We start from the raw sequence: 20617 nt of genomic DNA on the forward strand, positions 1-20617 counted from the left end.
TGCTGAAATAGCTGAGAAAAACGAGTGCTAACTTGTGTTTTTCCACGCTGACACTTACAGTAACACAACCACTCATTTCTCCATACAGCTAAAAGCCTTCAGAGAGCCTGTCTACAAAACAACACGTGCTGCCATATGTTAAATTGTTTCCTTATCCCAATGTTTAATGGAAAAGTTGGCGTGTCAACAAAATCCATGACACATATGGAAATCTAAACATGCTGGTACAGAAAGCAAAGTTCAGCTAATCTGGGAAAAAGACATCACGTGGCTCCAGATGTGGCGAGGACATATGAATAGAAAAAAGGGAACATATATGGGGCCGCAGTTGCCTCATTGACTTCCAACGACAGTAGCCGCTACAGTAAACACAAACTCTTAAAACGCTCGGAGGGAGTTATATGTAAGGCAGATGGTCCATATGCTTTTTTATGGCGAGCATGCCTCGTCATGTCTGCTCTGCTCAGCCCTTCTGATGCTACTTAATGCATGGGGAGGATCGAGGCAAACGACAGGCAGGTTCAGTTACGCTTTCCTTATCCTCAGTATGGAAAGGAAAAAAAATAAAACAGTACGAGCCGCAGTGACCTTCGGCTTCAGCTTCTCTCCTTCATTAGCCAACCGCCGAGCACACTGACGGCTTGCAATTAGAGAGTACGAGCATGGTTCAGATCCCCCAATCAACGGTCGGCTAATGACAGCTCTCCGCTGTGGAGCAACACAAGAGGCTAATGGATCGTCCAGGCCTGCTATGCTATCCTGCCCGTGTAACATGTGGTTTCATGGTTAAGTGAGGGTTGTTGCACTTATATAACATGCTTTAGGGAGAAGCATGCAAGTGTTCACTGGGTATTAAATGTGTTTTTGTGGGACAGGAAGCAAAGCAAAAAAAAAAAACATAAAAGAAAAGATGGGTCGGTTGCTCACAGAGGGATTTGATAAAGGCAATTCTATGCGTCGAGTCAAGTCTTGTTGCTTCAGCTATGTCATCTCTATCCCTCTTCTCCAGCCCCATGACTACATGAAGACTATAAACTTTTCATGTAGGCCTGCCCCAAACCAACTGCTAGCATATGACTCCCATTAACTCCATTTATCCCGGAGAGTCAGTGGAGCACAACTGGGCCTCCGCAGGCGAGCGGGTCTGGTGCCGTTGGTGGGAGTCGGAGGAGAGGGGAATGCTCTTTCGCGATCAGTTTTGCAGATTACTTTGCTGATTAGGCCTGACACTGAGTAATGGGCGTGGCACTGTAGCAAGGTTTTGTGTACAGGACATGAGTGGAAGCTGAGGAGCATGACAGCCATGTGTAAAGGTTGTTACAGTGTGCTGTTTGACTGATGTGGTTAGGACGTGTGACGGGTTCCATCTGGGCTGAAAAATGCACCTCGGGTTGTGTGTGTGTAGGTCTGTACATGCTAACCTGCAGTCGTGTGTGTGTAGTGTGTAGTTTGTAGGGACTGGCAAGTGGGGTCATGGGAGAGGGCAGGCCGAGTGTGAAGTCAGACCTGGAGCCATGCTTACTTAATGAAGCGGCTCCTCACGACAGGGGAACCAGGGCTTAATGGAAGGCAAGAGTAGATTTTCTTTTTAAATAAGCTTCATTCAGCCTGCTGTCAAACTAAGAAAAAAAAACAAATCAGTTTGCACGCCACCTCACCTTACGGTATGTGGTGTGTTAAAATATCGTACACCATCATTACTTTAACACCCGTCAGTGTAAATCATTCGATTCTGGTATCTGAAAGTCGAACCAATCAGCGCACACAAAGGACTGTCTTAAACTACGATCTGACTCACTCCATCTTGACACTCCCTCACATCATACATAGTAAATTAAATGAGACATTGTAGGTGTCAATTGAAGCACAACCGTGTGACTGGATGTGCTAGTTCGCCCTGTAGGTTAGTGTAACTGAAAGATATTTGACCTTTTCAGAACAGCTGCCATGTTTTTTTTCTGTTTGAAAAAACAGCAGCCAAGCAAGTTCATGCCATCATGTAATCAGTCCTTCATGTCTCATACATCCTACTTGCGATGACGCTTGTTCTGAGCAAGGTCTGGCTGTGCGTTGTAATGTCAAATCTGGTTTCTCACATTTAATTGGCGCTAAACTGATGGAAAGTTTCATCACTAAATGGAAACTACGGTGACGTTTGGGTCGATTTACAGTGTTGTTAAAGTAATCAAAGGTAACAACTGAGTAAAAGTAAGATTTTGTGTTAAAATGATACTTTGGTAAAACTGAAAGTCTTGTACTTGAGTAAACGTACTTAGTTACATTCCATCACTGCCTATTTAACATTCAGTGCTCATGTAACTAAATTTGACCTCCATTGTGGGCTGAAATCTAATGGTAATTCTGGTCAGATTTGTGTACGCTGGGCTGCAGACAGCAGCTCTTGGCTCACAATAGCCAGTGACTCAGGAGGGCACTAGAAAGGGCAGCTAAGATAATGTGGCTCCTTGCCCGGGCTGTGATTTGTACAGGCAGATGAATAGAAGCCTATTTGGGGCCCCCGAAAGTTCTGTGCCGGGGTGTTTGGTGTCCATCACCAATTGGCTTTGGTTACTGCATACTTGTGTGGAGCGCGTCTGGTGTCAAGACTTTGATTGGTGGCTGCAGCTGAAAGAAACCAACTTATTTTGTACTGATGAAATGGTGAAGAGCAAATAAACACAGCACTGCAGGGGTGATTCAAGTTAAACGCACCGCGTATATCAGGCTCTTAGTTGAGAGCAAACAGGAACAGTAGAAGTTCAATGTGCGTAATGAACTGAAATTTTTAACATCTTAGAACATATTTCCTGGTGCAATAAGCTGGATGTTGACATCTGTTTTATGTAGTTGAAAAGGTCATGGGAAACAAACTTAAAAACATCAAAAAGGAAAGTTTTGCACGATCAGGTTTTTTTGTCGTCTGGGGCTGAATAAAAGTAAGAGCCGTTCTTTTGTGACAGTCTGCAGCGCGGATGGTTAATTCAGGGTGAACACACAGCCACCCCTCTCTCATAGAATGTGGCCGAGGTCGTAAAAATGGTCCTGGGGAGGTCAAGACATACCACTGAATGCTCTGGCCATCACCCTAGTACCCACTGGCACAGGAACACTCGCCAAAAACAACACGCCATCACACCGCTAGATCTTCAGAAGTGCATCAACAAAGAAGGGCTCATTCAGTCAAACTTTGTGCATCGTCAGTAGTCAGGTTCTGGCTTCCTTCTGCAGATTCCCCGGAAGGTTTCTCTAACGACAGTCCATCCGCCTCTACAGCCACCACTCCTCCAGCCTCTAGTTAATGAGAAATCTAAAAAGATCATTTTCACTTTGGAACAGGGGCAGACATCTAGAACTAAGGCTCTGGGACGAAAACGGAAGGAGTAAACGACTTGAAAGAACTTCTTTAGAATCAACCTGAAAGTCCAGTTAATACTGTTGTTTCTTTTGTTGCTTAGTTGGCACGAAGACACACAGCACGCATAAGCAAGCAAGCACACTTCCCTTTGCAGTATGCGGGTTGCGCTTCCCTTGTGGTCACATGCCACTGCTGAATTGGGTGTGGAGCGCGCTGACTTCATTAAACACATGAAGAGAGACAACCCCAAGTGATCCACAATGCATTGTGACATCGAGTTAACTTCACTGCCTTACTGACCACTTCTGCTTTGAAAGAAGAACACAATAAAATAGTGCAGTGACACCATATCCCACCCTGATTTAACATCCAGTAAGCAAGCTGCATCATAAAGCAAGTTTACTATGTTTGCTTATATGTGATAGCTTTGAGATGCAGCTAGATTAACATATCTCCAACTGCAACATTCACTGCCAGGGAGCAGATTAGTCATAATAGTCAACATAATGTCATTATCTAGTCACAAGGGGATTTTTCCCAAATAAAATCAATTTAGTCAGATCTTTTTTTTAACAGACATTTTGAAGGGCCAGTATTTCTGTGACTTTCTTCAGAAAACAGTTGCTAGGTACTACACTGTTTCGAGGAATTTAAGGGTAGCCATAGCAGCCAAACACAAAACACACAACAGTGACAGCTAATGACGTGAACAATTCTGTCATCACCCAACAATAAGGAAGAATCTGAACAGCTCATCGTTTCTTTATCAGGGAGTGTGTTTGTAAAAAGGAAACTGGACCATTCAACATGTTCAGCACAACACAGCTGCTCTGAAATTTGCTTGGGGTCGACCCCTGTGTCTCAGACCAGGACTTGGTTAACTGAGCTCTTTAGAAGCCTGACAGGCATAGGATCAGGTGTTTCAGTTTGAGTAAAGGAAGGTATGGGGGCCTCTTGCCCCCTGGAGTGACCCTCGCATGCCACGACTCTCCATACATCACGTACCCCACTAATTACACTACCCCCCTCCTCCTATCAATCCTTGCCTTCCCGTCTGTGGTTTCTTCCATTATCCATGAGTGCCTGTTCTGTTCTGTGCACACTAACCAGAGCCCTAATCCATCAGGGATACATTACATGGGAGCCTCCAGCGCTGATAGCAATACGCTGCAATTGCTCAGCTCTATTATGAGGGGGACCACTCCTATGCTCTGTAAGCAAGTGATGTTATACAGACTGTACAGATCAGTACCAGTCAACCAATAACATTACTACCATGACATGAAACCTAGTCTCACAATGCCAGAAATATCTCCACACTTTCTTTCAGTGCTGTGCCAGCTTTGAAGAAAGGTCTGACTGAATCCATTATCATTCTGGTACAGGGATTGTTTGTTTGCACTGCTTACTCATCTTGAGAGAGAATGCCCAACACAGAATACCCAACACAGAAAAATGTCATGGTTTGGCAGAAAAGTCTGATCAAAGGCAATCCAGTGCAATTCCAGACTTCCAATCTAAATGTGTCCTAGTGCATCTGCTGGGGAAAACATGGGCGACCGCAGAAGATGGATGCCTGTATGACAGGTCCCTGAACGTCACAGGCAACTACAGCAGCTGATTTACCATTAGTCCACTCACAAAATGAGACAGGAGGAGTAGGTTGGTACATCGTGCTAGCAATAACTTGTATCAAGCACAGATCAACCGAACGAAAATGTAAAGAGCGACTGTTGTTAGAGCGCCTGTCACAACACAAACATGACATGAAGTAAATAGTGATGAAAAGGTAATTATTCACTGCATGTGTTTTTATTGGTGAAGTTGGGATCGACGGATCTTCTGGAGCCTCCAACTTGGAATTTTGACCTGAGTGACTGTTTCATTGCACCGTTCCATGTCTGGGGTGACCCACTGGCCCAACCAACTACCCCAGTTGGCCCCTGATTCCGACTCTCTCACCCTTTATACTGCTGCACTGGAGGGGCAACTCAACAAATGACATTGGAGGGGCAACTACCGCGTGAAACTTTGAAGCCTATGCCCACTGACCTGGCTGTTGCATTGGTAGTGAGAATGGACTGGGATGCATTCAGACAAAGTCTTGAACACTAATTCTGAACAAACAACTTCCACCATGCAATGGATTGCAGCATAAGCACACCATGCATCGGCCGTGCCCTTGCAAAATAGCAACATGCAGATAATGAAAGCGGGGGGGAATTTTGACTGACTAAAATAGTCAACCAATGGCAGCCAGTTATCCCCAGCATACTTCCTGTGGGTCAGGCTACATAACACCACACTCATGTTGTGGCGGTATATTATGGCTGAGCTGAGAGTGTGAACGGGTGTGAGAATGTCAGAAAGAAAACCACGAGTAGCATTCCATCGGCCCATTCATTCATTCATTCATTCATTCATGGGGGGGCTCAGCTCACCATATGGACCCTCTGGCTGCTCAGCATAGTGTGTAGAAGGGTTGTAAAATAAATGCAATGGGATGCCTGCAAGTTCTCCAACTCCTTGAGAGTGTTGTAAAGACGTGTTTAAAAGCATTCATTTTAAATTATTCATTAGAGCAAGATGTACAGATGTCTGAATAACAACAAGGACTGATCATTGTTGTTCTGTTCCCATTTTTCGAGCGGTCGTTCTCATGGGAGGGATCTAATTCAACCGAATCATGTCTAATCAAATTGTGGGCAGAATCCACGATTCGATCAAATCTTTGCAGAAAGACATCGAAGTCAAACAAATTGTCAGTTCAATTATTACAACCCTTGTGGTGCTAAGGTCCATATGCTGGGCAAAAAACAAAAGTAGCAACAGCATCATTGTTTTACTCCTACCAGGCTTTAAATTACAATGGGGAAAAAGCAAACACACGCACGCACACACACACATAAAATAAAGGTAACCTAAACCTGTCTATTGCAATAGCCAAGTTAGATCTTCACTGGCACCCTTCTAAATCTACTTCCTGACATTCTGCAGTGAATCAGCTTTTCTGCTGCCAGTAAGCTAATCAGTTGCAAATCTTCCTGCTTGATGGTGCACTGTCTTGGGCTGTTGTTTTGGGATGCCCTCCAGGTATATGAAAAAACATGCTGACAGACAAGAACCCGTCTAGTGAGAGCCAATTAGAATATACCGTAAAGGCCAACCGGGGGGAATTATGACACATGTCACCCTGATAATTGGCCCTCTTTGAACAAGCAGGATTGTCGGGACATATGGCTCTGTTCTCAAGCCAGGACTTGCTCAAGAGAGCCATTTCTGAGCACGTTAAATCGAGCAAAGGGATTGAAGGAGGAAGAACTGTTGTAGCCATCTGTAAAAGTCTCTGCTTCAACTCTGTGGTACTTCCGTTTTGTGCTAGAAGCTGGTTGTTCATGGTCGCTGACTCCATTTCTCAACTAATGTTAGCTACTGTTGCACTCTGTTAGCGGAGCGGAGAGAGTCACTGAGACTCGACACTTGAACGAGCATAAAGTCACATCCTTTGGCCCTTCGCGGCAAAATCTAACACGAGTCCTTCACAAAGAAATCCACAGTCCAGCAGTTTTAAAACGACTTAGGCAAATCATACACAGGCTTCAATGTGCATCCGACAGAGACGGGGAAGGTCTTGCTTTTCCTGCCCTGTTACAATCTGCTCACATACATCTAATTGAAAAGTTTTACGACATGTAAATGGCTACAAGTTATTCCAAAAGAGCTTCTTTAAGTTTTGTCACAGCTGTGGAAAACACGCTCTAAAAATACATCAAATTAGACTGTCTGTGCCAAACACCAACAGAGGCTTTCATTTCTCCTTTTTCTTTTTTTGGGAGGGGGTTGGTTGTTTGCACAGAAAAGCCATCTCCACGCCGCATGATTCAGACAGGAGCTATGTGATGGCTGACTTCTTGAGGTGAAGCCAATCCAGAGTAGCTGAGGAAAATAAACAGAACAATGCCAACAACTGTCACTCACAACTGGGGTGATGTGACGACACGAGCCAACGAAAGACAAAACATGACCTCATCTGGACTACAGGCTTTTCCAAAGGAACACAGACAACACCTTCTGCATGCCACAATTTAATACCATCAGACACCAGATATCCAAACAAATCCATGCCAGTGAAGTGCTCCTTTTTTCAGATGAGATAAAAACAAAGACCCTGAGGGTTTCAAAGTCACTCACTTGAGAGTCAAAAAGCAACACTAGAGCCAACTACGAACTTAAGGAGAGTTCTTCACTATCACCAAAATAAGACATGTTGATGGGAGCATTCCCATTGCATCCCAGAATGCTTTTCATCTCTAAGTAGAGTCTGGTGCCTGTGTTTGGGGGGTTGGGGGAGTTCTTCTCTGGTGTATGCGAGAATGCCTCTTTTCTTTTCTTTTCAGCTGCAGGTCCTTGGCTCTGTGGGCGTCGAGACGCCAGACTTACAAATCTATCATGTTAATGAGGAAGGAATATACAAAATGAGGAATAACAGCTGATACTAAAAAAGTGAAAAATCAAATCAAGTTTGTTTTTAACTCCCTGAAGCCAAGTGGTATGAGTTTCAGTGTGTGTGCGAAGCAGCAGCAGTTATGACAGCAGGTCACAGAGAAGAAAGGGAAGCTTCTGAAATGAATAGAGGGTAGCATGGAAGCACAGACAAGCATGGCTAACAACCCTTTTCTGGTAGCTTTGCATAATGCCTTGGGCCAGAGAACAAGGGAAAGAAAGAGAGCTAGAGTGTTAGCGGAGCAGAAAGACAAATAACAGCAAAAAAAAAAAAAAAAAAAAGGGGGGGGGGGAAACAGGCAAAGGATGATACTAAAATATAGAGAAAGTCAAAAAGAGAGAAACTGACAGAAAGTGGAAAGTGGCTGAATGTGTAGACTGAGCGAGAGTTGTACACACAGACGGAGAACGGACCAGTGGCTTGCTCAGCACACAGCTGCCCACTGACAGAATGGGGCTCTAATAGGGCCTTTTGCCTGCAACACAAAGACGTTGCAAATGTGCGCGTCTTAAGCACACACTGGAGTGCAGAGTGATCCCCTTTAAAAACCCACCGGCCTTAATTGCGCCCATAAATTATGTCTATAGTTAGTCTAAAACCAAGTCTAGAGTGTAACAATGCCAGAGCTGTTGTCGGGGACAATTGCAGTGCATCAAGTTGCGCTTCACAAAAACATTTAGAGGCTAAAAATGATAACTGGCAGCGGTGAGAACGTCAATGTGTCACTTGCTTCTTCCCCTTTAGTCAGACAGTGGGGCTGAGTATCGAAACTCTGTTGACTGAAGACCAAATGTTTCTAGATTGATCACAATCAGTAATCCAGTATTTCCACATTTAATTGGACAATATTTCAAATAGGCTGTACTGTAATCCAAGTTTCATTTAAAAAAAAAAGGGGGGGTACAGGGCTCAGGTGTTGGCACGAATATAGCCAGTCTGAGCCTTTGTCAGATAAAATCAACAGGTAAACAACATTTGCAGGTTCACATGAAAGAATTTGATAGATTCACTTCAAGCCAAAACCTTCCAGGAGTGGTTTATCAGGAAATCAAAGCAAGGTGCTATCATCATAACCTTAGCAAAACTGGAATGACAGATTAGACAAACCTACAAATGTGAGTTTAACAAATATTTTTGAGGCACCCTTATCAGGAAACTCTTTGTAGTTAGACTGCAGAGCTGACATGTGATTCAAATCTTTGCCCAGCTCTCTGCTTCACTTCTACCCTGAACTTCAGCGTGCATTTCTGAGGGCAGGGTTCTTCTTCATTTCCTGTTTTAACCAAAACTAGCCTGCCATCCTTGCAAGTCAAGGACTTTTAAATCTGAGGTAGTCCGGCACCAAACCAGTTCTTCGTGGTATCATGTTTATGGTGTCCACAGAGATAAACCAACTGCCGTGCAATATTAGACAGGGCAAAACATCATACCAACATTTACTTCCTACAACCCACAATGGATAGGAAACAACACTGACGAATAAGCAGCTTAATGCCCCACTGCCACTGTGCTCCATATTCAGAGTGTTGCTGTCTTTCATTTTGAACTAAGAGGGCAATAAAGTAGTTACAAAATGAGGCTGAACCCTGCCCTTTGATTAAGACACGTAGCCAACAATAAATCCACACATAAATCAATACTACACAAGGCAATCGACTTTATTCTCTTGCCAGTAAGACATCTATATGCCTGGAGTTGGCAGACTCTTCTGTCCACTCTTATCAGTGTCTTATCAGTTGTCTACATGGGCACGCTCAGTTTCACTTTTCATAAATGTTTAATAAAATTTATTCAGAATAAACGATTATCTGTCACGTAGTCGGCTGCAACACCGGGTGTGTTTTGATTGGACTCCAAGGATGCAGCCTTTGAAAACTGAAACAGATTTGAGGAAGGATGAAGCGGCTCATTGTTTCAGCCTTTTTCAGCAGGAAAATCGCCCAGAAACCTGTGTCACCTAGTAATCTCAGATGACTATCTCCAGAGGAAACAAGAAACTTCAATGTGTGGTGGAGATCGGTGACAGATACCAGTCCCTCATGACTCAAAGCACTCATGATTCTCTCAATCTCTCCTTGGAGTTGTGGTAAGAAAGATGTATGTCAATATGAGCTGCAGAGCGACCGCACAGCCTCCCCACCCACAGGTATCGTTTCTGACAACAGCCCGAGCTTTATTGCCCCAGTTGATAGATGGAGGGGAGTTTGCAGGCTCAAAAAGAGCTTGGTTAATGTATGCAACCCCCCCCCCCCCCAAGAAGAAGACATTTTAATGGCAACAACAGGTTGGCCAGGTTGGGACGAGCAAGCACAGCAGATTTTCTTATTCAGATTGTAAGACTCACTTTAAAAAATAAAAATAAAAATAAGATAATTTTAAAAAAAGAAAAAAAAAAAGCTGATTAAGAGCAGAAAAGTTGCAATAACGAAGCTGGCAACCACACAGACAAGCCACAAGCTGCACTTTTGTGTCCCTTGTCTGATTTGAAGGCAGAAAACAAATGCCATGATAAGAAATACATACGAAAAAAACACATTTCCGTTTTCGGATTTGTGCCCAAACTAACCCAACACTACTGTCATCACATGTTTAAGTCACATAAGAAAAAAAAAAACAACATGAGCAGACAAAAGTAAAGCCCAGAGCAGACAAAAACCAGAGGAAACATGATGATGTATGCCTGAACACAGTTTGAGTTATAACGATCACGTATCCCTTATTACCTGGCCAGCAGAGGCTCTTTCGAAGTTAGGTCATCTTCAACAGAGGAGGGGAAAGCAGACAAAAATCAGGGAAAAGGAGAGAAAAAAAAGTTTGTCGCAGCTGCAGCCGCCAGTTCAGCGTTGCCAGCGCAGGACTGAGCAGGACTGCGAGCGACTGAGAGCTCGCTGCTGCTTTCAGCCTTCAGCACTGATTGTAACAATATCCGCGTACGGACGAGCGATGTGAACGACGGGGGTGGCGACACCAGAAGAAGAAGACTGGAAAACGTGTTTACCAGCGGGGATACCACGTCACTGTACAGTTACACCCTTAACTTTAACTTATCAATTAAAAACAACGCATTCATTTTGTGTTTGATCACTCGCAGCGTAAAGTTTGACTTGCGCCTAACACAGTCCCCCCCTGCCGAGTTGGTATGTTCCACCGTCAGGCATTTACGATACTCATGTGCCACTTTCTTGTATTACTGTATGCTTTTCATTGATGCTAGTGAAGCTAATAGTTGTTGACAAGTTTGTACTGCAAGGTAAGCTAAGTTTACACTAATTAGCTAACAAAAAAAAGTTAATATCGTGCATCTTGGTTGTTTCCTTTTTTGTTGTACTCTCAATTTAGTCCAAAACAATGACCCAGACATATACAAATGTCGCTCATCGATAAAAAACAAACAAACTTTAACGTTGTCATATGTCAAATTAAACCTAATTAACTATGAAAAAAATCTTCGTCGTTTCCTTTACTCTTGCACTGAGTGTAGTCGAAAACAATGAACCAAACATGATGGTTGCCAGTCGATAAAACAAATGAACTTAAACGTCTTAATAAATCAAATTAACAACAAGTAGTTAAGAACTGATTGTTTCCCTCTCTGCTGTGAGCTGACCCAGACATATTGAAAAACATGCCAATTGATGAAACATAACGTAGAAGAAATTCAATATTTACAATATTGATGTAATTATACAAACTCTTGAGTTATTTATCTTTTCCATGACTGAACAAAGAAACTGATATTGGCGGGACAATAGGGTCCACAGAACCCTGTTTGAGGCTAGAAATGTGGCAGGGTCCGCCAAATGTAAACAAAGTAAAACAGCTGAAATTGTGTTGTCCGTCAAGGTCGGTTTGTTTATTCAGTCAAGACCACAAAGACAGTTTATTTATTTAGTTTAGTCTGTCTCAAATACGGAAACAGTTTATTTATTAAGTTTGTTTAGGCATAAGAACAAATAAGTCAATGAAGATCCTTCTCTTCCAATTAAAATGTCTTCCCCAAAACTACATAGTGAACCTTTAAGGTTGAAAACATGTTGTAATGCAGCCATGATAGTCATACACTATATTACCAAAAGTATTCGCTCACCTGCCTTTACTCATTCTATGAACTGAAGTGCCATCCCATTCCTAACTCATAGAATTCAATATGATGTCGGTCCACCTTTTGCAGCTATTACAGCTTCAACTCTTCTGGGAAGACTGTCCACAAGGTTGAGGAGAGTGTTTATAGGAATTTTTGACCATTCTTCCAAAAGCGCATTGGTGAGGTCACACACTGATGTTGGTCGAGAAGGCCTGGCTCTCAGTCTCCGCTCTAATTCATCCCAAAGGTGTTCTATCGGGTTCAGGTCAGGACTCTGTGCAGGCCAGTCAAGTTCATCCACACCAGACTCTGTCATCCACGTCTTTATGGACCTTGCTTTGTGCACTGGTGCACAGTCATGTTGGAAGAGGAAGGGGCCCGCTCCAAACTGTTCCCACAAGGTTGGGAGCATGGAATTGTCCAAAATGTTTTGGTATCCTGAAGCATTCAATGTTCCTTTCACTGGAACTAAGGGGCCAAGCCCAGCTCCTGAAAAACAACCCCATACCATAATTCCTCCTCCACCAAATTTCACAGTTGGCACAATGCAATCTGAAATGTACCGTTCTCCTGGCAACCTCCAAACCCAGACTCGTCCATCAGATTGCCAGATGGAAAAGCGTGATTCATCACTCCAGAGAACGCGTCTCCACTGCTCTAGAGGCCAGTGACGGCGTGCTTTACACCATTGCATCCGACGCCTTGCATTGCACTTGGTGATGTGTGGCTTGGCTGCAGCTGCTCGGCCATGGAAACCCATTCCATGAAGCTCTCTGCGTACTGTACTTGGGCTAATCTGAAGGTCACATGAAGTTTGTAGCTCTCTAGCAATTGACTGTGCAGAAAGTCGGCGACCTCTTTGCACTATGCGCTTCAGCATCCGCTGACCCCTCTCCGTCACTTTACGTGGCCTACCACTTCGTGGCTGAGTTGCTGTTGTTCCCAAACGCTTCCATTTTGTTATAATAGAGCTGACAGTTGACTGTGGAATATTTAGGAGCGAGGAAATTTCACGACTGGATTTGTTGCACAAGTGGCATCCTATGACAGTTCCACGCTGGAATTCACTGAGCTCCTGAGAGCGGCCCATTCTTTCACAAATGTCTTGTTTCACAGTCTGCATGCCTGAGTGCTTGAATTTATACACCTGGGGCCAGGCCAAGTGATTAGAACACCTGATTCTGATCATTTGAATGGGTGAGCGAATACTTTTGGTAATATAGTGTAACTCAGAAGGTGGAGTGTGAAAAAGGCTAAAAAGCTTCGAAAGAGGAAATCTTTCCCACTTCCACATTGGCTTCCATGCCATGGAAAAAACTTCACTGCTACATGCTGGAGTAATTCAATCAATCCACGAAAATCCTATTAAGAGACCTTCAAACGTGTTTCCAGGGAGATGGAGTGAGAAAACATAAATATTTGCAGTATCACACTTGAGAGGTTAAAATGAAAGCATGGCATTCATGCTGGTAGGGCAGCCAGTGGGCTATGGCATCAGGTCTCAAAGCTTATAGGTTTATATTATGAGTGGAATAAAAGTGTAGCTTCAAACATGTGCCAACCCAAAAGCCATGAAAGTGCTGACAGTGCTGAATGTACTGTACAGCCCAGTTCAACCCAGAAGGATCCACAGTTTTATTTTACCTAAACGTGGATGGTAATAAAATGCTTTTAAAAGATGAAGAGAAATGGTTCCAACTTCACTTTTGAATAAAAAAGTGGCACTTCAAACATAAAGCCAGTTTACAGCACACCGTGGGGCATGTCTCAGACACATGGTCAAAATACCTCCAGTATCAAACCAGAGATGGAATGTAACTAAGTACATTTACTCTGGTACTGTACGAGAGTGGATGGATTATTTACATTTTCTGCTCATTTATACTTCCACTCCACAACATTTTGGAGGCAATTATTGTTCTTTATATTCCACTAATTTTATAACTTTAGTTATTTTGCAGATTACATGCTACATCTGAGCAAAAGTTGTGCAGTGTTATATCAATTATTTAATTGCCAACTGATAGCAACTGATTTCAGTAATAACTGGATCCTATGATTGGTCAACCCACAGTGTGTATACATCATATATATACAGTACATATAGTCGTAGTTTACTTTACTTACTTTTGATACTTAAGTACATTTGATATCAGATACTTTGACTTTAACTACGATTTGTATAGGTGACTTTTACCAAAGTAATATTTCTTGACCTTGACTTTTTACAACACTGTTTAAAACTATCACATACATGCAACTCAGTTGAACCTCTCTAAAAGTAAAGGCTAGTCTGAATGATCATTTAAATGCTCTTGCACTGACTAAAACTCGTGACTTTACTTAGGCAAAGAGGACTGTGGTGGTTTGTTTCTTAGCAACAGCACCTGAGCAGTGAAGGGAAAGGAGTGGGCCGAAGAGGTAACTTCAGCACATATGAAAATGTAATGACACTGTGACAATGAAAAACACTCACAGAGCTGCCTAACAAGGTGTTTGAGACAAAGTGACAGAGAATGCTGACAAAACTTAAAACAGAGGATATTCAGTTGAGCTCAATGGAGGTGGTTTCACTTCATGGGAAATTCTCCGAGAGAGTTGTAAACATTGGCATAATAATATGCACATCCAGGCAGGATATCCAGAGCCTTGTAAAATTCCAGGCAGTAATTCTTGTAAAGCTCGCATGTGTTTACTCAACAGCGTGCCTTGACGTAGACAGCTCCCATTGGACTGCTGGCTGGAGCTTGCAATTAGGAACCAGAGTTTGGCAGTTGTTAATGATACCATTGAAGAAAATATGGCAGATAGGCCACTCTGCCACAGACGGCGTGGCCGCTTGTTTATTCATTTATGTCAGGCATTCTTAATCGTGGTCCTTAGGACCCCATGCTCTGCTGGTTTCCAGTTTAGCCAATTAGGTGCGGGCTATTTCTCATGACATAAAGGATGGATGCAATTAACTACTTGGTAAGACAGAACAGGGGTTTTCAAACTGTGGGTCAGGACCCTCAACGGGGCCCTTACAAAGTAATTTGAGGGGCTGTAAGATGATTTATGAAATATGAAAAAATGTTCAATTTTTTTTTCCTCTTGAAAAGGAAGCGAAAATACATAGTTCTGTTTTCATTCATGCTTGTTGTTTGCTTTGTCAGCAGGATAACTGAAATTGAGTGTAATTCCATTACAATATTAGACAATTTCACATGTGTCTCCAGCTCTATGGATTAATATAATGTTAATACAACAGTAAAAACGAAACAAAGTGATTTTTTATTCCAAGAGGCCGTCCCTACTCAGTTACACTTCATATTTGCTTAATTACACAAAGTTCTTCAAAATGAAAACAACATAATCATGTCTTATACAAAAAAAACAAACAAACAAAAATTTTCTGGTGTCATTTGAATCAAAGTACTCGCTTGAAGATGAGTGCAGTCACACTGTTGCCTTTCTTGCCTCCAAATTGGAAACTTGGTGTAGGCAACTCCTGTACAAACTCAAATCCTGTGAGGCAACACAGAGAAAAAGTGCATGTTAAGAAATGTGCATTGTGCAAACTACCAGAACGTCAACATGCTGTGTTCAACACAGATGCCAAGAATCTTTTCCTGCTGACTATGGCTACAGAGAGGTTAGGAGAAGCACTGTGAGTCAAGAACTATCCATCCACCATCTGTGGTGTTTCCTGGGGCCTTGTAAAGGCAGGCTGTCAGTGTGACAGATGAGATCTCAAGGCCCTTTGGCCCCCTGCAGGCTCTCCAGAGTGACTGCACTGAGACGACTGACAGCTATTGGAAGCTTGCCGAAATTCTGACTTTACAAGGCTGTTGTTGCCTGCAGCTTAACAACCTGCCAGGTAACTGTCGTATTTCTGGTACTGTGTCTGTGTTTTGACTGAGGGTGAAACAACAATACAGTCAAACATAAAGATGTTACATGCCAGAGAGACACAGCTGTAAATCACACTAATGCACATCTACAGGATCAACGAGTTTTAAGTTAACCTATTTAGAATTCTGCACACACACATTTGAAGGTGAAGCTTTCTTGTTAAAAAAAAAAAAGTTATGTTTATAATTAGAGTTGCTTAGTGAAACCCATTGTGTGTACCCTTGAGGTTATAAAAAAAACAACACATTTTAAATGCAGCATTGTTAACATCCATGTTTGATGGTTAACAGCCTTCTTCCCTGTCTTTGTTGGTTTATTGAAGCACTATTGTAAGGACTACAGGGTCCACTGTCTGGAAAAACATATTGCTACAAAAAGTCAAAAACTCACCAGGGATTCTTTAACATTACAAACATGTTGTGTATTTTTTAGATTGTTAAGTTTAAGTAGTGAAATAAACTGGGATTGAGCAGTGGCAAGGTAGAATCAGCTGTTTAAAAAACAAGTTGACATGCACCTACTTTATTGTTTTTAAACATCTGATCAAAGGTCAGTTTACAGAGTCTTTACCAGTCGAATCATTAAGCTTTGAATGATTGCAGAGAGCTGCATACCCTGATGAACAAGCAGCTCTCATAAAGAAATTAACAAGAATCAAAAGAATCCTTTTATCATCACACATATCAATGACTTATTTCAGAGTTCCCCTCACCTTCACTGAATCTGTCTAGCAGCTGCTCTTTTGTCCAGTTACAGGAAGTGATAGCGAAGAATCCTTTGTCCTTAAGAGCATCTTTTAACGCTTGGACATATAGTCTTTTGCTCTCCTTGGCGTTGTCTGGGTTTAGGCTTATTGCATCGAATGTTCCTTTGTCGATGCAGACATCAAAACCCTTCAGCTCGCCTTGACAGTTTAAGAAGTCCATCTCCTAAAATAAAGAAAAGGTGAGTTTAGGAAAGGTTTGTCTGTTGATCGACCCTAAAACAAATACATAATATGGCACCTTATGTATACTCTGACTCTTTACATGTAGGCTAAACTATATATTTACCTGAGGAAGACATCTTTCAGCATGTGTTATACCTCGCTGCTTAACTTTAAAACTAAATTCCTACTTCTGCCATGACAGCAGTTAATTCTGCGGAGGTTGCTGACCTGTAATACCACCAGTGAAAGGAGCTCTTTATCTGGACAGAGGGCAGAACACCAGATCTCTGGGGAGCGCTCCAGAGCCACATACTCACAAACCATGGGTCACAAAATGTGTGATATATGAAGGAGAATCGACGGTGATTCAGTGGCAACAGAAATGTGTATATGTTGTTGCAACAGACCTCAGTTAACATATTAGTGTGAGTCTGTAAAATGAAAAAAAAAAGATGTTGAAGGAATGTACGAAGGTGACATAATTAAGCAGCAGCAGACAGTGACTAATGTACGTGGAGACGGGGGCTTGGCGTAGATTTGAGACTAAGAACGACCTTTGAGGTAGGAAACTGGACAAGGAAGAGCTGAAACTGCTCAGACTCCATTAAAGGCTACACATGCACAAAATAGGGCACATTCACACAAATTACTTTGGCATTCTGCGATATTTAAGAAATGAACAACATGCCAATTTTTCTCTCACACGCACCGTACTTACCCTGTCCAGCTAAGGTCAATATTGACTTCAGTGGCAGGCTTTCCGCCTGAGCAAAGTAATGCATATAACATACATGCAACTGTATCATGCACACATTAGAGGAAAACTCACTCATCACATCCCTTATAGACTGGCTAGCCTTTACAACGTGTTTTTCTTGCATATATATGTTAGTAGATGTGTTAGGTCCTGCTTGTTCATTGGGGTTTGACGTGCTTTAATCTGAATGGTGGGCAGGCTTCCATCACTTTCAGAGCCTTCTTCCTATCCAAGTCTCCCACATAGTAAACACAGGAGAGTTTCCTCTAAGCTTCCCAGGCCCAGGCTGCCTCACAGTATGCTGAAAGCTATTTTGTATCACTGACATTTAGGAATGAAGGGGAGCGATTAGAAAGTTTCAATTTCCTGTTGGTCACTTCTTATCAAAATACACATGAACAGAATGTACCTACTAGTTGGTGTACTGGTGTTATTTAACTGTACTAATACTTAAGTTTTAATATAACAAACATAACTTAACCTACCTTTACAGATATGTCTGTTAAGTCCTCCGCCTGTAGCACATTTCTGGACAACTCTACGGACGCTGGAGAATAATCTATGCCAGTCAGATTCCTGTATCCTTGCTTGGCCTTGACACAAAAACACACAAGCAATTGAAGAATATAGCTTATCAGTTGTTATAGAAATGTTTTAGAAAAGTTGAAGTGGTTTGATTACAAATAACGATTACGATAGCAAACATATTTTCCCCTTTAACCACAACTAATTTGGTTAACTGACATTTAACTTCATGGTGTTCATGAAATTTAAAATAAAAAATCATGAATGTAGAAATGTATTTTTACTCTGTTCACACCAGTTCAACTAAAAAGGCTCCATTTCCAGTGCCAATGTCCAGAATGGCAGCACTTTCTGGAATCTCAGCTCTGTCCATCCATCGCAACACACGACTCATGCTTTCCTCACCAAACCTCACATGAAGAAAGAAAAAAGAGCACAGATTTTAGTAAGGAGACAGGCTACCATCTGAAACCACAAACACTGCATTAATAAACAAACCCCTTGTTAGGAATCATTACATCACTGTTATAACTGAGTCAGACCGATACTAGATTCTAGAGGCCCATACAGGCTGATGTTCTCATAAACATATTATATTATATATACACATTATATTATATAAACAAATTATATTAATTAATTAATTTATTTATTTGTTTTTTGCAACGATCCTTCAAATGTCACATGTGTTGAAGACATACAAATAATGGAGGCAGTATATTTTACTGTTTAACCATAAACTTTATGTCCAAAATGAACTCAAAACAAAATGAGTGCAGTGAAGCAGTAAATGTCACCATAAATTATGGTTAACACACGTTCACGCAGATCAGAAAACATGTACACCAGTACTGATATATCCATAGTTGCCAACCCTGCCTATTTTCATTGCCCTCTGCTGGTTTCCTCCTGCGGTCACAATTCTCCTCTATTATGACAATTTTTCACACCTTTTCTCCTTTTAGTTATCATAACCTGCTTCTGGCCCTGTACAGCAAGTAGACCGCTGGACTGTTGCACCTCAGCTTCCTCAGTAAGTGACACATTTCAGACACCCTGGAGAGAATAATTCCCGTTTCTCACTTACTAAGTTTAAAGAGAAAGGGGCTGTAAAATATGCCACATCATTTTTTCTGGAAATCACAGGGGTTGCATCATGTCACTCCCCATCGAGAGGCTGACGAACACAGGGCAGTGGTGTGCACAGACTCTTTATGAGGCAGGGGCAAGAAAATGACTTAATGAACAAAAGTGGATAAATATTAGTATGCTAACTTTAACTTATCATTTTGTTGTTTTCACTCTTCAAATGCAACCACAGTGCAGAGAACACAGTCCTATATTTTAGTATATGACCCTCAAAACCCTGCTTTGGTTTTCAAAATCCTCTCTATTTAAAAGGTTGGCAAGTACGGATATAGCCATGATAAGCTGATTTCAGTCATTACTGTTGGTCGGGCTCTAATAACCAGTGGGGTGACATGTGGGGTTAATCCAAGAAATTCAAGTTCATCAATAATTTGCATGTGTTTACCATATCTCACCAATGTCCCCCATGTCTTTGAACGTCTCAAGCTCCTTCTGGTACGCATCTTCCCAACTGCAGAAAAGGAAAATTAGTTATATATTAATACTCATATATAACTACAGATGACACATTACTATATAAGAAACATGGCACAGTAGCCTGCAGTCGTAGGCTTATCATCTTTCAAAAAAATTTATTATTGTGCTCTTGCTTTACTTTTCCTCTCTCTCTTCTTCTGTGATTTTACCTGTTATATGGCTTATATTCTTATTACTCATATTGACTCATATCGTTTATATGTGTTTTTTTTTCCACCGTCACATTGTCTGTTCTGTCTTCTTGTTTGAAATCACCTTACACAAGGTGTTTTATTTGACCGTTGAGTGTTTATTCTGAAATATTGTCTCCCTCAGTTTCCTGTTTTTGCTTCTTTGTCAAACAACTTTATAGAGCATGTTTTTTTTTTTAAAGGTGCTATAAATAGATATAAAGTATATTATTAATGCAAAGACTACGACGGCAAACACACCCATAACAAAGGGAAATGTAAACTAGATAACAATATCAGCTACAACTGTTCCCCATGTATCTATCTCACAGCATTTACTTGCTTTCTAGCTATCAGGTTCAACTTTACTCTTGCTCTCAACACAATATGTTGCCAATTATACGGCCAGCACCAAATTCATCTTGACAGAACAGTGTGTAAACAGTGCCAGCATTAAACCGTGGCTCTTAGAGATGTAGATAAATAAATTAAAACGTGTTTTGAAAGATTAATGTTATGTCCGTTAGCTCTGTTGTTGTCTGTACCTGGCGAGAGGAACCAACCGTCACAAGTTAGCATGTAGCAACGGTGCTAACGGAGCACAGCACTTACTATTCTTTCGTTCCGAGTTTTGAAGGTCCAAAATCGGTGTCCGAGTCCCTGTCTTCCTCTGTCTCCGAGGTATTTTCACAGCCATGTGGGCTCTCTGTGGCTCTGACTTCCATGCTGGAGGAGAGGCGACCGTCAAATCGACGCCTACAGCTCCCACAAGAC

General features: G+C 41.9%; 2 protein-coding genes across 4 annotated transcripts in view; both read right to left on the reverse strand.

Moving 5' to 3' along the window:
- The window catches only part of LOC119033404 (protein FAM53B-like), a 43093-nt gene extending 32319 nt beyond the window's left edge, over positions 1 to 10774 (reverse strand). For 2 of the 3 annotated variants that reach the window (XM_037123429.1, XM_037123428.1), the window contains exon 1: positions 10583 to 10772. The gene's annotated coding sequence lies outside the window, so the exon portion shown is untranslated. Of the gene's footprint in view, positions 1 to 10582 lie in introns of all 3 variants that reach the window. The other variant, XM_037123430.1, reaches the window with a different exon arrangement.
- Positions 10775 to 15193: 4419 nt separating this feature from the next.
- On the reverse strand, positions 15194 to 20599 carry eef1akmt2 (EEF1A lysine methyltransferase 2). Its single transcript, XM_037122828.1, has 6 exons — positions 20456 to 20599; positions 19582 to 19647; positions 18343 to 18457; positions 18008 to 18115; positions 16550 to 16766; positions 15194 to 15450 (listed from the first exon to the last, which is right to left on the reverse strand). Exons 1-6 carry the CDS (start codon positions 20566 to 20568, stop codon positions 15353 to 15355), a joined length of 717 nt encoding a protein of 238 aa, XP_036978723.1. The 5' UTR covers positions 20569 to 20599; the 3' UTR covers positions 15194 to 15352.
- Positions 20600 to 20617: the final 18 nt, after the last annotated feature.

Source organism: Acanthopagrus latus, chromosome 15 (genome assembly GCF_904848185.1).
Source record: "Acanthopagrus latus isolate v.2019 chromosome 15, fAcaLat1.1, whole genome shotgun sequence".
Lineage (NCBI taxonomy): Eukaryota > Metazoa > Chordata > Actinopteri > Spariformes > Sparidae > Acanthopagrus > Acanthopagrus latus.